The sequence below is a fragment of the Heterocephalus glaber genome, unplaced genomic scaffold, assembly GCF_053883595.1.
Source record: "Heterocephalus glaber isolate CG9 unplaced genomic scaffold, H.glaber_assembly_v1.0 deba00001594, whole genome shotgun sequence".
In the NCBI taxonomy this organism is placed as follows: domain Eukaryota; kingdom Metazoa; phylum Chordata; class Mammalia; order Rodentia; family Bathyergidae; genus Heterocephalus; species Heterocephalus glaber.
The window spans coordinates 15,600,599-15,615,543 of NW_028258369.1; the positions used below are offsets into that span (position 1 = coordinate 15,600,599).

Here is a 14,945-nt window from a genome sequence, read left to right on the forward strand (position 1 = left end):
AATAGGGTGAAAACAGAAACCTTGTACACCAAAAATATACATTTCTGGTCTATGATACATCTAAAATATTATTGGACATGTACTGAATAAACACTGAATTTGGTACAAAGCATTTCATGCAGTACTAGTTTCTGATTTCATACAGCTTGGTGTGTTGGCTAACTTGTAGGTCTGGCAAAATAAGTATAAATTCAGTTAGAAAAATATGTATGTATAAAGTGGAAATTGGGCCAAGAAAGCTTATTTGCATATTAACCCAGATGTGATTTGGTCTTACACTACAGGGACTACTGCTTCATTGAACTATTTTAACTTAGTGTATGTGAACATTGTTAGGAGGTATACACTCTTATTACTTTCTCAAATGTTTAAAATTAAATAAGCATAGCTACTAAAATAAAAAGTCTCTATAATGAACAAAAAAATCTAAGAGACTAGAGAAAGTCAACAAGGATAGAGATGTACTGTCCCCAAACTGGTGGCTGGGCACCTAACATGGGCATTCTAGTCTGCTTCCTTTCAATCGTGCAACATCAGTGAATTCAGAGCCATCAGACTCAATAAGGTTGAGTTCTGACTCTGGTGCCTGAGGGGCTAATTGAATGAATGTGCAGGTCTCACTCCATGTACTCTCTCCTTGAGTGTGGGGTTGGTACTCGTGGATGTGATGGGACATCACCCCTATGAGTAGGTTATGTTATATTGTGGAGAAAGGGTTTCACAGATGTATGAATTAAGGATTTGAATGAATTTCCTTTGAGTTAATTCCAAAGGAGATTATCCTGGGTGGGCCTGGCCTAATCAGGTGGGTCCTTAAGGAAGAGATTTGAAGTGTGAATAGGCAAACTGTGAAATCCTCATGGTGGAGGCCACAGAGCAAGGATCTGGGAGTGGCTTCTAGCTGACAGCAGCCGCCCTTATCAGCAAGAAATCAATAACTTTAGTCCATGGCTACCAAGAAATGAATTCTAGCAACAACTTGGAGGCACCTAAAAGTGATCTTCATCCACTTGGACCTTCAAGGAAGATACAGTCAGCTGACACCTTGGTTTCAGATTTGTGAGACCCTGAGCAGAAAACCCAGCCATGCTGTGCTGGACTCAACCCACAGAAATTGAGATGGTAAATTTGTGTTGTTTTACACGGCTAAGTGTGTGGATATTTGGTACAAGGCAATAGAAAATTGATACAGGCTGATTTTTTATTAAACACATGGCTTGTTCAGGACACTAGACCTTGGGTTCTGAGACAAATAATGACAACATGGTCTATTAAGTGCCCCACAACAGAGCGATATATTAACTGCTTTAAAGGTTGATGGTGCACACATGAACGCACTCTATTGAACTAAACAATACATTAACTCACGAGTTGAAATCTCCACAGTTAAGGTCGGTCTGTAGCATAGAACCCCAAGAAACTCCCTTTTCTGGGCACGGGTGACCATTCTCTTCCGCCATTTTATCTTTATTCTCTTTCCTTCTCATACTGTTTAGTGGTTTGGGTTTACCAAGATGCAGATGCCCATCTCTGTTGGCACTTACCACTTAACATCTTAACCCATTACTGTGGCAGCCCTGTGTGGTTATACCAGACAAGCATTATGTGTAGACATGTAGGAAACTAATTGAACTCTTTTTGCCCTTTTTTTTTTGGTACCAAGGATCACTTGGGACCTTGCACTTGTGAGACAGGCAGGGGAAACAATGAGCTAAATCCCTGGCCCTTAATTTAACTTAGTTCTGAAATTGACTATGTGTTGTTGTATTACTTCTTGGACCCTTGTTTTCCTTATCTACGTATAAAAAAAAGATCTTATGTTTTGCCAATCTACTGAGGACAAAAGAGCATGGAAAAACTGCATTTCAACGAGCAAATTCTCCCTGATTATCTTGTCTCCATGAGTCAGAGATATTTCTTTATATTCTTGCCAGTTAAACCAATGATCTCTGTTTTGACATGTGCATATTATTTTACTCTTCATGGCAGGGAACCTAAGTGGGGTAGGGAAGGTATGAGACTCTTTGGACATTAGAAGGAGGTAAACTGACTCAGTAACAGCACAAAATTAAGATGCAGATGTAAGGTCTGATACGATGATTTTACCGAGTTGTGCAGAAGGTAAGAGTAGGAACATAAGTATAGGGAAAATCTGGACAACTGACATGTGGATCTGAATGAGGTGGGACATTCAAGATGAACCAAGTGTTTTGAAAAGCTCTAAAAAGCTAGGGTGGAAGGCAGTCGGAGGCCATGTACCAACAGAATAAGGTCACCCTCAATGAATCCAGTCTGTTCCTTTGGACCAGAGAGAGGGGAGCCCTACACTTCTGGAGGCCTGTGGTATATCACAAAACCCTGAGTTGGCGGTGAAGGTTTAGGGGAGAAAGCTGAAGATTCCTGTAATCAATCCTTTCTTAGCTGGAGATCCCCCCTGAGTTATTTCCTAGAAAACTGTCCTTTAGGAAGGATCATTCTCTCAACAGTCCCTGGTCAGTGTATTTCTTGGTAGGTTAATGTTCTGTCTTTTTAGCTCTATTTTGATTTTGTCCAATGGATCGGACTTTTTATGTACCTGATTTTCTATCTCTACCTCTCTTTCAGGATAGAAGAGGGACCTGTCCTACTCATTCAATTTTTATGGAGAGGGAGTTGCTGTTTGGAAGGTTGTCTCTTCTGTTGACAAAAGGACTGACACAAATAACCCAGAGGGCCTCCTCTGTCAACACCTTGAGGTACCCTGTGCCTCTTCCCAGCATCCCTCCTGCCCCAGGGTAGGCCCAAGCCAATTTTGGGAAGTCAGTGCTGCACCCCCTTCTCCACATGCCAGGAAGCCAGCAAGACATCTCCTTGGCCTGCTTCCAGCTCACGCCATCAGGCAGGAAGGTAGAACGATCAAGGGGCAATTCAAACTCACCGCAGTTCTAGTAATGAGTTCATTAATGAGCTCCAAGTCACAACAGCACAGTGCTATGAACTGCTGTGAAAAGCATTCCTGCCTAACACAGGGACGAGGAGGAATAGGACACACTAAAGCACAGGCTCACCTGGCACGGGACTGCATCTTTGGAAGCCTGAAGTGCTGTCCTTATAAAAATGCAAAGCAATCCAAAAGGAAGCGCTGTGATCTTTAAAAGGTCAGAGTAAGTCTGAATATTGATTCTTTTTAAGATGTTTTATCAATTAGAGACCAGAGGATTTTTCCCGATATTTATTTCATAAATGTAATTATTTTTCTAAAACATATTAAAATAGAAAACATATTCTTTTGATCAATTTATACAAAGAAAATACCAATACAGTAATAAAAATACTGAAAATATATGAAAAGCACCAGAACATTAGAGAAATTACACCAGCAACAATTCTAGGACTATATTTTTTTGTAATTGTACAATAAAGTGCTATTACATCCAGTCAAAATTAGTGGCAAGATATAAAAACAGTTATGGTATTATGAAATTTGAGGCTAGGTTTAACAGCAATTGCATTTTAAGCTACTTGCAGATCAAGCTAATGATATTTCGTTAATGTTTTCATGAAAAAAATCTATTAATTTTCATTCCTATGTGAAAGCTAAAATCAAAATCTAAATGAAAGTCCTTGGTATTTTGTCATGAACAGGTAATGGCATGAGAAAAAGAAAATTATTGATTAGAGTACCAAAACTAATAATCATACAAATGTAATTAGAACCAAACGATGACATAAAAAAATCAAATGTAAATATATGTGATTAATCAAGACAAGTACAAAAGTTTAGATGCCTTTGACTTTATAGTTAGTTTTTGGTAATTTTTATCACATTTAATAGACAAACATTAACAAGATAGGTTACCAAATTCAAGTGACCAGACAGGGCTATTTTAGTGAGTCAATACAATTTTCATATGAAACATTAAAGGGACACTGTTAGGACAATACAGTTCCAGTCATGGCTAATTATTTCCTCATTTATTTGCAGAGGAACAAAAAACATATACAAATACTTTGGGATTAGATTAAGGCCAAAAAGCTACCATGTAAGGGGAAGCCACTGTGCACACACACAAAGGGAGATACTGTGCACAGTACTTAGGGTGGACTGCAGTCCATTTCACATCTGGAGGTGGCAAACTGAAACAGAAAAGCCCAAATTAAGACAAAGTATCACACCAGTGTCCTTTTAAGGTTTTACTTCCTAGGCCAGTTTTGTAGGAACTATTGTATCATTCTTCATAACTCAGTTTTGGAAACCAACTTCTTCAAGATGAGAGTGGCTAACACTACACTTCATAATAAGAATAAATCTCCAAACATGGCTCAGTTGAAACTCAAAATTTATTTTACAGGAAGACTATTTTTTTCTTTCATATAAAGTAGATACACAACCAAAAGCACTGAAACTGGCCATACGAATGAGAAATCAAACTACAATTTCATTAGCCTCTGCTTCTGCCAGGTCTATCTCTTCAGCAATGTAGGAACCATACCGGTAGGTATTACTATACTAAAGGTAGAATATCAAGTCAGTCAGTTAGCCCTGGGCTGAAGGTTTTATAGTCCACTATGAGTAATATTTTTCATTCTCTGAGAAAAAGACCTGACACTTGAGCTTCTATGCTTTTTTTTTTTTTCCCTTTTCATCCTTATGGGATAATTCAGTCTTTTGTAAGCTTCCTACTTATGGCTGATTTTAACAAGGAACAGTTTGAACCATAAATTATATTGCTTAGAATCTCAAAAAAAGTAGCTCTTCAAAGAAAAGTGTCATCTAACACTTTTCATTTAGAAATACGGGTGAAGATGGTGCAATTTGTAGACCACAGAGACTCCTGTGATCTGGAAGGAACAAGGAAGGACGAGGCCTTTATCATCGATTTGGCAAGAGGTTCAGTGTCCAGCCATAGTGGACAACATGAAGCTGCATAGAGATGAATGGAAAATGGGACTACTTGGAGAGACTCAACAGAATTCAAGGAAAATTCAACCACACTTAGTTTTGCAAATTTTACCCAAATGAGAATGTTCATAGAAAAGCCCAGGATTAATAAGTAGGCTGCTAAAGAACTCTGAGAAACAAAGGCTAAGGTGGTTTGGCATTGAAAGGTTTACATTCCAAAAGAACATTGACTATCGTGTGGAAGTAAGTTTCAAAATTACAAAGTCAAGATTACATAAATTACTCTGTTTAAGTATGTTTTCTTTTTCAATATACATGTTTTTTTATTTACATTGTATAGAAAAGCTAGTAAGTTGGCTCAGCTATAATAATCCTGTCATCAAAAAGCAGAATACATTTTTTGGCTGCACCAAAGCATGTTACTTACTTTTCAGTTCAGCTAATGTATTTACATAATAAATATTAAGCTTTTTTTTTGGTGGTATTGGGACCAGACAGGGCCTTGTGCACACTAGGAAAGTGCTCTACTGCTGAGCCACAACCCTATTCCAAAACTTAAGCTTTAAAAGTACTTAAATCAAAGGGCAAATAAATTATATTTAAGCTATTAATTACACAATGCATATGCCTTTACTTACTTTCCTAACTAGCTATAAGTAATGAATTTCTCCAGTGTTTATTTAAACAGTTTATTTTTCAAGACAGGTATATGTTGCATCCCTATAAGTGCTGCATATTTCCTTTTAGGAAGCACAAATATGCAGTACGTTTAGTAGCTTGGTGGAGACATTTTGGGTTTGTTATTTTTTCCTAACAACTGAGAAAGGAGCTGTGTTTGTGTCCAGGCACCGCTTCTTTAATTGTACAACGAATAAAAGAAGGTGACAACTGAAGCAAGCAAGAGCGTTGTTAAGGCAAGTAGCAGCTGCTGGAACCAGATACAACGCTGAAGTTGGTCTTCAAGCTTCCTATTGCTCTCTAGTAAATGATTGAGCTAAAGAGGAAAAAGGGATGAAAGAGCTGTATCAATAAAACAATTATTAATCATGGCAATGACAAACAGGAATATTAGAAATCCAAACACTAAAGATATAGGGTCAATCTATTCTGAAAGGCAGAGAGCCAGAAATGCAAGGAGACTTTCAATTTGTGTCGTGGATAGGTATGTTTCTGCTTACTTGTGTTTCGAAAGGTCTCATTTTCTAGTTAAGACAGAAGACCAAGTGCTTCCTGGAGGTATGTAAACCCTTGAGCAACTCAGCAAGAGAGCCCTTCTGTCTCTTTCTCTTTTGTAGTGCTGGCCAATAGAACCTAGGGCTTTGAGGATGGTAGTCAAGGAGTCTACCACTGAGCTACATCTCTAGTCACTTTTCGTCTCTTTCAAATTTTAATGCACTACTTAGTACCTGTCTCTGCAAGATGGAATTCTTTGATACTTGGTCCCTATTCCATATTAAACTGGCCAGAGCTTTTAAAAGGTTAGTTGATTTCCAAGTCATTTACCACTTACCATTCCTGATTTGGTTTCTCTGCACAAAGAAGGGAAGGCTGTGTATATGCCAAAGAATTCCACTTATGTCAGGGGAAAAATGAATTTCTAATGTCAATTGGCATTAACAACTTGTTTTGGGTAGGAAGAAAGTATACTTACTTGTAAGTATATATCCTCACTGGTTTTATCTGACACGTTAGGAGCACTGTCTTTTAATGTCAGAGTATTTGGTTTACTGGTCTCCACAGTATGGCATGTTAACCTATGAAAAATCCAGAGGAAAGATAACTTCTTAAGAGCTATAGTGAATTTTCCTATATAAGTAAAATATAAAACAAAAAAAGTCGAAAATGGGAATCTATGTAATAGAAGTAAAAGGGGTCATTCCTTTCCCCGGGTTCACCTCAAGTAGTAACACAAATTTTATTTATCTTCCTCCTGCTGCTTCTCCTTTTTTTTGCACTGGGTTTGGCCCATAACAGACAAGTGCTCTACCAGTGAGCTACAACCTCAGTGCTCTTCTAGCATCATAATATATGTACAAAGAATACAGATGGTGGATTCTGCTCACCATCTCGTGGGATTCAATGGTAAGTCCTCCCATACAGGAGATTGAACCCAGGACCTTCACACTGACACTGAGTGATATCCTCAGCCTTTCTTCAGTGGAATTCATCCAAATCTTTACTATTTGAAAGCAGCCACACTTTCTAGACAGCAGATAGTGCTCTTTTCTTGCTCCTTCCAGACCAAATCACCAAGTTTCCCTCCCACTTTCTAGGAGAAAACAGTGATTCTCTCTTCACAGTTTCAGAGAAAGCATGCCATTAGGAAAAGGTAAAGCCAAGACAAAGAAAATAAACACAGTTCCATGAGTGAATGAAGTAAGGCATTTGAAACTGGGCTAGCACACAGCAAGCACTTCTATACAGCCTCAGGATCCCTTAAGAAAACAAGCTAGATCACCTAACAGCTTTGCTCAGCAACAACTAAGAGTTTCTCCTCTCAAGCTCAAGTCCTCATTGGCAATGGTCTGGTATCCTACTTTCTTTATTTTCCCATCTCCTGGCCACACCCACCCCACTTACTGGAGTTAGGCAACACTGAACTCCTTGGTGTCCTCACACAAGCCAATTTGCACTTCCCTCTGCCTACAAAGCTCTTTGTTCAGTTACCAATGTGTCTTGGTCTCTCATTTCCTTCAGATCTTACTCCATGTGTCATCAGTGGTCATCTCTACCCCATAAAGCCAGGGTTTCTCACCTTGGCACTACTGACATTTGGGGGCATGCGTTTTGGGGGATTGAGGCTGTGTTCTGCACTGCAGAAGGTTTAGCAGTATCCCACTAGATACCCATTGTACCTCATCCCCCAGCTATGCCAACTAAAATGTCTCTAGACACTGACACATGCTCCCTGGGGGCAAAACTAGGGATACTCCAATAAATCATAATTCCAATAAAAAAAGAACCAGATTAAAACAAAATTACAACACAGCCTTCTCTATTCTCCCTTTCTTCTCTACATCTGTTAAGACATTTATCACAACCTGACTCGCACACACATACACACATCTCATACACTCAAAGGTTTTTCCCCCTTTAAATAGGATAATGTCATACATATTTTTCTGAGATTAGTTTCTTTTATATTAATACATCACAGATGTCTTTCCATGTCAGAACAAACATACTGCACTTTTTCGAATGGTTGCAAGGTATTCTTTAGTGTAGATATACATAAATGTAGGATTTCATTGCTGATTTACTGATGAGCATATAAGTTCTTTCTAATTTTTCACTATTACAAACAATGATGCAACCAACACTCTAGTACATGAAGAGAGTAGTCCTACCGGGGAACTGCTGGGACAGAGACATACATATGTCATCCTGACAGATTCAGATTCTTGCCCTGCTCTGCCGAGCGCATTTCTGTTATTAGCGACTCCCTGAACAGTGCCAGCTCATTCATCTCAGCATCTCCTGAACCTGCCAGATGTGAGAAGTGAGGGACAGTGCCTCACCCAGGGAGGCACATTCCTCTGATTCTTCCACCACATCTGGGAGCCTGTGAATAACTTTTTTTTTTTTTTTTGGTACCGGGGATTGAACTCAGGACCTTGTGCTTATGAGGCATGTGTGGTGCCACTGAGCTAAATCCCCAGCCTATAACATTTTTTGGGGAGCCTGTGAATAAAGTGCTTACCTATGCTCCACCACTTTGTTTCTGGGAACTTCCTTCCAAAACTGAGTCAATTCTGCTGGCCCTGTGCCAGGTGACTGTTCCATTTCTGCAGCCATGATCAGAAACCGGTCTTGGGCAGAGACCGTTAAGCCTGTATTTCAAAAGGGTAATTTAGCATAGAAACAGGAACCTACACAACTGGCTAGATATGTGGCTTACGACATTATTCCAGAATATAACATGAAGGAAAAATAAGAAAAGGAAGATATCTTAAACACGAAAAAAGTCCTAAAATTGAGGAACTTCGGTTTCTTGAAATTCAGTTGCAATTGGTGTCAGTTTAAATAATTTTACTCATTAAAAAACAATTACATTTTAATGATGGAAAGGGCATTGGAGACCTCGCTGACCATCTCATTTCCCATGTGAGAAAACAGATGCCCAGAGAGTTGAGGTCAATCTCTGATACTCTAATGTCTAGATTCACCTCTGCACTCAGTGGGGGCCCAGGTCCCCACTCTCCACCACACTGGCTGTGGCCATGAGTGATAACTCACCCCCGTGGGGAGAAACAACTATATCGACTGATGCACCCGGGTCACAGCTGCTGTTGCTTGGCTTGACTCTGTACTTTTCTGGAGCAGTTGTTCTCACCTGTTTAGAAACACAGTAGTCACATAACCTGTATAACAACAACCTGTATGCTCTTCTGGGGGAATTCTTTAAGAATGGCTTTCTAAAGCATCAGCAGTTAATAACCAACAAGGAAAGGTTCTACAAAAAAACTCTGCTGGCTGTTATGGCTTATAGCTAAATGTTTCTGCAAAGCCTCTTGAGGCCATAGATGGATCTTTTGGCAGGTGACTGGATCAGGGGTGTGTGATACAAGGTTAGGCCACTGATGAGTTTACAGCTGGGTGTGATGTTGGGAGACAAAACCTGCTGGGAGGTGGGTTGCTGTGAGTGCAGCCTGGAGATACACACACACACACACAGATACATACATAGCATTTCTCTTCCTCCCTTGAGCACTAGCTACTTCCTGGCCACTATGCCATGAGCTCCTCCTCTGCCAGGCCGCCCTGCCTTGGAGCCAGCCAGCAGGACTGAAACCTCTACAAAGTGTGAGCCAAAATAAACCTCTCCTCCAAGTGTTGGGTATTGTGTCTCAGTGATGAGACAGAAACTAAGCGATTTTGCATAGAATGTATTTTTCTTCACCCAACAGCATAAAAAACACCTCAATCTACCTAAGAAAGTATGTTTTTTTGTTTTGTAGTACTGGGGGATTGAACTGAAGGCCTTCACACTGAGCTACAACTCCAGCCCTTTTTTGTTTTTATTTTAAGACAGTCTTGCTAAGTTGCCCAGGCTGGGCTCGACCTTGCAATCCTCTTGATTTAGGCTGCCAGAGTGTGGGATTTACAGGTGTGGATCACCACGCCTGGCTTAAAAAGATACTTCTTTTATTAAGTCCTACTGTCACTTAAACTTCTTCTTGAGTAAAAAAATCAACGCCTTTATTAAATATTTATTGTCTTCTACTACCCTGAATGTAATAAAATAGAATAATGTAATAAAATAGAATGCACATTGTATCACATGAATAGAGTGCAGAAATTAAAACAGTGGATGATCAAAGCCTATCCAGAACATCCTAGCTGTTATATCTAAATTAAATAGGAGATTTAAGGAATGCCTACAATATGGGTGACAGACTCAGTATTACTATACTTAAAATTCAGTAAAAGATTAGTCACTAATATAAACTATAGTCCAGAAAAATGCACTTTAGGGTTTATAGTTTTATCTCTCACTGCTGCTATGAAGTAAATTATTCATATAATGAAGAATGATTTTTTCTTGGGCTTTTATTTACAACAAACATTAAACCCCAGGATTAATATCAGTCTATTAGTGCTCATTAAAGCCCAAGATACAAATCCCAGGGGAAATTTTAGAAAAACTATGCCTCTGGGTTAGAACTAGAAGGTACTACAACATGCCTAAAAGTATCATAAATAAAAATACCGTGCAAGTTCAATTTTTGCACAAGGCTGCTCATTGTTATCAATCTTTCGATTAGAATATGTGCCAAATCATTTCCCATGTCACACTTTCAGACATAATTTATTATATCTTTAGATATTTACCTTAAATGCTACCACATTTTTAGTTACATTTGTTAACACTATTAAGGTTTTCTTCTCTCCAGATTCAGTACTTCCAAAATACAGTTCTTCTGCTGGGCTAGGTAGTAACAAAAACATAAGGTAGTTGTATATTCAGAATAAATGATAATGTAAGCACTAGCTTGAAAAAAATTATTTGATTCATATTTTATGCTCATTTTTATAAGGAGATTTCACTGAAAAAGAAGACTACAAAACAATTACCTCATACAATTTTGTATTTTAATCTTAATGATCCAATGCATGCTATTTAAGAAGCCCAATAGTTTTCCCTAAGGTCAAAAGCAAAATAGGGAAGAACAGAAGAATTACGAAAATTCTGAATTAATCCTATAATCAACACAATGTTAAGTTGCATTTATTTAAACCCTTTGGAAGATTATGGATTATAATCAAAGCAAAAAAGGTACCACTGCTTCAACTTTCTTTAATTACAAATAGATTAGAATCAGTCGTATTTTTATATATCAACAGAGAAGAACATAACTTAAAAAGAAAGATCATTAGGGATGTACTTAAGTTACAGAATAATTTCTTACTATACAATGGCTTTTCGAAGTGATAGAGCCAAAAAAGAAATGCAGAAATAAGTTTTGGGGAAGAACTAAAGGAAGAACTTATCAAATAATAAAATCAACGAGCCTCAAAATTCAAATTTTACTGTCATTGGCCACTGTAATGCCCATGACCCAAAATATAAATTAAAAGATTCAAGCAAAATTTGTGGTTTCCTCACCTTAGTCAAATGGTATTAGGTGGTTTAAAACAAGGGGAAGAACATTTTGAATGCTATTTTTTGTTTTAATTAATGAATTTTTGGGTTTTTTGAGACAAAGTCTCACTTTGTAGAATATGTATAGGAGCAGCTCTGTGATTCTGTCAGGGGTACAGGTAGGGGGACAGTTCCAAAATGCAGCCCCAGAAGCTGTCCTGCTCCAGCCTGGCGCTCTTCCTTACTGGTATTCTGATCAACCCTCGACACCTGTATGCTAGGCTCTGTGTTTTTGACAGAGTTCCCATAAAAACATGGAATGTGTAACTTCCAAACTATAAGAAAAAACCAGAACAAGCAAGCAAAAAATAAACTCTAAAGGGGGAAAATGGCAAAGAAAAATATTGGAAACAAAATGTGTGTGTGTCTCTCTCACATACAGACAGTGGAAATAAACCCAACTGTAAGTAGCCAAAATGTATGTAAACAAACTAATTTTGTCAATTAGACACAGAATCTTAAAGTTTTAAAAAAATCTTGGCTGTACTGCTGATATAAGACATCTAAATAATAGTTATATAGGAAAGTTTCAAGCAAAGGGAGAAAAAAATGCTACATAAGACTGAATGGATTTATCAACCAAAAGCATCACTGAAAGAGAAGTTTTACATCACAGTACAAAAAATAATCCTAAATCTTTTGTTTTTCCAGTGCTGGAGATGAAACCCAGGACCTCACCCATATCAGACAAGTGCTCTACCACTCAACTATATCCCCAGCCCCCAATCCTAAATAATCTTTATGATCAAATAACCTAGCAATAGAAATGGAGATGAATTAGGTTTTAGCTAGAAACTTATTTTTCTATATTTGCTTTTGGTTTTTAGAAGGACAAATCAATAAATGCTTCTTGTGGCAGCATTTCAGGAATCCCCCTACTTGGGTGAATATTATCAGTAATATGAGAAAAATACATCATTCAGATTTATTAATATATGAATATTCACTTTTATTATCTGATGTGTGATGAGGGCCCTCTACACACTAAATGTTATGAATATAAAAAGTTATTTAAGTATCTACTATATCCAGAAACCAAGGTGAGTCTTCACATAACCCTTAATTTTTAATTTCCAGTTTCAAAAAGAGTACAGAAGTTTTCATTTTGCAGCACCCTCAAGGTGATGAAAATATGTTTCAAGAGTATAGCTAATAAAATCTTATTACCTGATATGTAATAAGGGCCCTTTAAATACACTCAATGGTTTCTTGAAAGCTTTCATCTTTGAATCAACTTTTTCATTTTCTTCTGCTTTGGAACTCGATTCAGTTGGGTTAACCTAAAGACAAAAAGGAAATAAACAAAAACACAACAGACAAAAGATAATGACATTTTAGTTTTACACTGATAGCTGGACAAAGCATTAGGCCAAAAAGTAAACATTATCTGATTCACAAACTATAATCTTTAACATAGGTTTACTGTATCTAAATGTTACATTTAATATGTACTAACATGGCAATAAACATGTATTTGAGAGCCTACTATAAAAAATGCACTACTAAAAATATAACATGGTCCTTCCCTTGAAAGTATTTACATTTGTACTAAATTATAACATATTTATCAAGCCCTTGAAAACTTGTAAAGAATAACAATTAAGTGTTTTTAAAAATGAGATAGAGGGCCGGGGATTTAGCTCAGTGGTTTCGCTGGCTGCCTTGTAAGCACTCAAGGTCCCGAGTTTGATCCCTGGTACCAAAAAAAATAAAAAAGAGATCAGACAAAGGTCTACTGTCTAGAATTTATAAAGAACTCAAAAAAATCAGATCCCCCCCCAAATATAAAAACCCGATTCAAAAATGGGCATATGAATTGAACAGACATTTCTCAGACAAAGAAGTAAAAACAGCAAATAAATATATGAAAAAATGTTCAACATCACTGGTCATTCGAGAGATGCAGATGAAAACAAGACTGAGATTCCACTTCACCCCAGAAAGAATTGGTGCTATCAAATCAACCAATAACAAATGTTGGCGGGGGTGTGGGGAGAAAGGAACCCTTCTCCACTGCTGGTGGGAGTGCAGACTGGTGCAACCACTGTGGAAATCAGTACGGAGATACCTCAAAAAACTAGGATTAGAGGTCCCAATTGACCCAGCTATTCCCCTGCTGGGTATCTTCCCCAAAGAATTAAAAGAATCATATCACAGTGATATATGTGCACCTACGTTTATAGCAGCGCAGTTTGTAATAGCTAAATCTTGGAAACAGCTTCCAAATGCCCATCAACTGGAGACTGGATAAAGAAGATGTGGTTTTTCTATAAAATGGAGTACTACTCAGCCATAAAGAACGAGAAACTAGAGACATTTATAGCTAAATGGATGCATATTGAGGCCATACTCTTAAGTGAAATAAATAGGACACACATGTGTAACTACCAAATAGTTTCTCTGGTGTGAAAAACTAAAGGTGTAAATGAGGTTCAAATGCTATAACTGATAATGTAAAATAGGAAGAAAAGGTCTAAAGGAGCAGGAGAAGTGGGAGAGGAAGGGGAAAGGAAAGAAGGGAAAGGAAAAAATATGAGAAAAGGAAAAAATGGAAACAAAGTCTCTGTAAATAGAGAAGGGAGGAGGGGGTGAAGGGAGGGCAGGGAAATGGGGGAAAATATAAGAACTAAGATACATCATGTACAGGTACAAGATGCCAATGATGAATGTAACTGTATTTTATACCTAAAATGTACCAATAAACTTAATGAAAAAAAAAAGAGATAGACGCTGTGTGCAGTGGCCCATGCTTGCTTGGGAGGCCAAGGTGAGAGAATCATAAATTTTGAGGCTAGTCTGGCTAATTCCAAAATTGAGACCTTGTCTCAAATTAAAGGAAAAAAAAAAAAGAAAAAAAGGAAAACAAAGGGCTGGGGATGTAACTCAGTAGAATGTTTGCCTAGCATATGTGAGACCCTCAGTTCAATCCCTAGTACTACAGAAAAAGAAAAAAAGGTATGGTTTTAAATTAATCAGTTTCCTTTTTAGGCTAGACAAATCAAAATGTGAAATAATTCCTTCCTTCCATGTGCACTTTACCAATTTTATAGAAAGCATGGACTCAGTTTTTTATACACTGAAAATGGTGCTACTAATCAAGTCATCTCATCCCTCATTCTTTTTACAAAGGTATGGAAGGGCAGCAAGTTTAGCGAATTACATAAAATCACACAGCTAGCTAGCAGTAGTACTGAGACTAGACCACAGCTTTTCATTCAATTTGACTTTTGTTCATAAAACTACCTTTTTTAGAAGAGCCATATGTTCCTCATTAGAAACTGTCTCCAAGGTTTCTTTCCCATCACTTTCTACATCTTCTCTACTCGACGACTCATCCTCACTGGCCACAGGCCCGTTCTCACACAGCGGCGTCTGGAAGTCATCATCAACCAGGGGTGGGTAGCTATACTTGAAAGGATC

General features: G+C 37.9%; 1 protein-coding gene across 2 annotated transcripts in view; it reads right to left on the reverse strand.

The window, feature by feature from the left end:
• Window positions 1-3,196: 3,196 nt before the first annotated feature.
• Mospd2 (motile sperm domain containing 2) overlaps window positions 3,197-14,945 on the reverse strand; it is a 43,801-nt gene continuing 32,052 nt past the window's right edge. Inside the window, exons 9-15 of one of the 2 annotated variants that reach the window (XM_004874859.4) lie at window positions 14,769-14,945; window positions 12,693-12,805; window positions 10,715-10,811; window positions 9,119-9,215; window positions 8,583-8,712; window positions 6,534-6,636; window positions 3,197-4,116 (exon numbers count right to left, since the gene is read on the reverse strand). In XM_004874859.4, coding sequence (XP_004874916.1) covers window positions 4,075-4,116; window positions 6,534-6,636; window positions 8,583-8,712; window positions 9,119-9,215; window positions 10,715-10,811; window positions 12,693-12,805; window positions 14,769-14,945 — 759 coding nt within the window. In that variant the 3' untranslated portion in view covers window positions 3,197-4,074. Of the gene's footprint in view, window positions 5,877-6,533; window positions 6,637-8,582; window positions 8,713-9,118; window positions 9,216-10,714; window positions 10,812-12,692; window positions 12,806-14,768 lie in introns of both variants that reach the window. The other variant, XM_004874858.4, reaches the window with a different exon arrangement.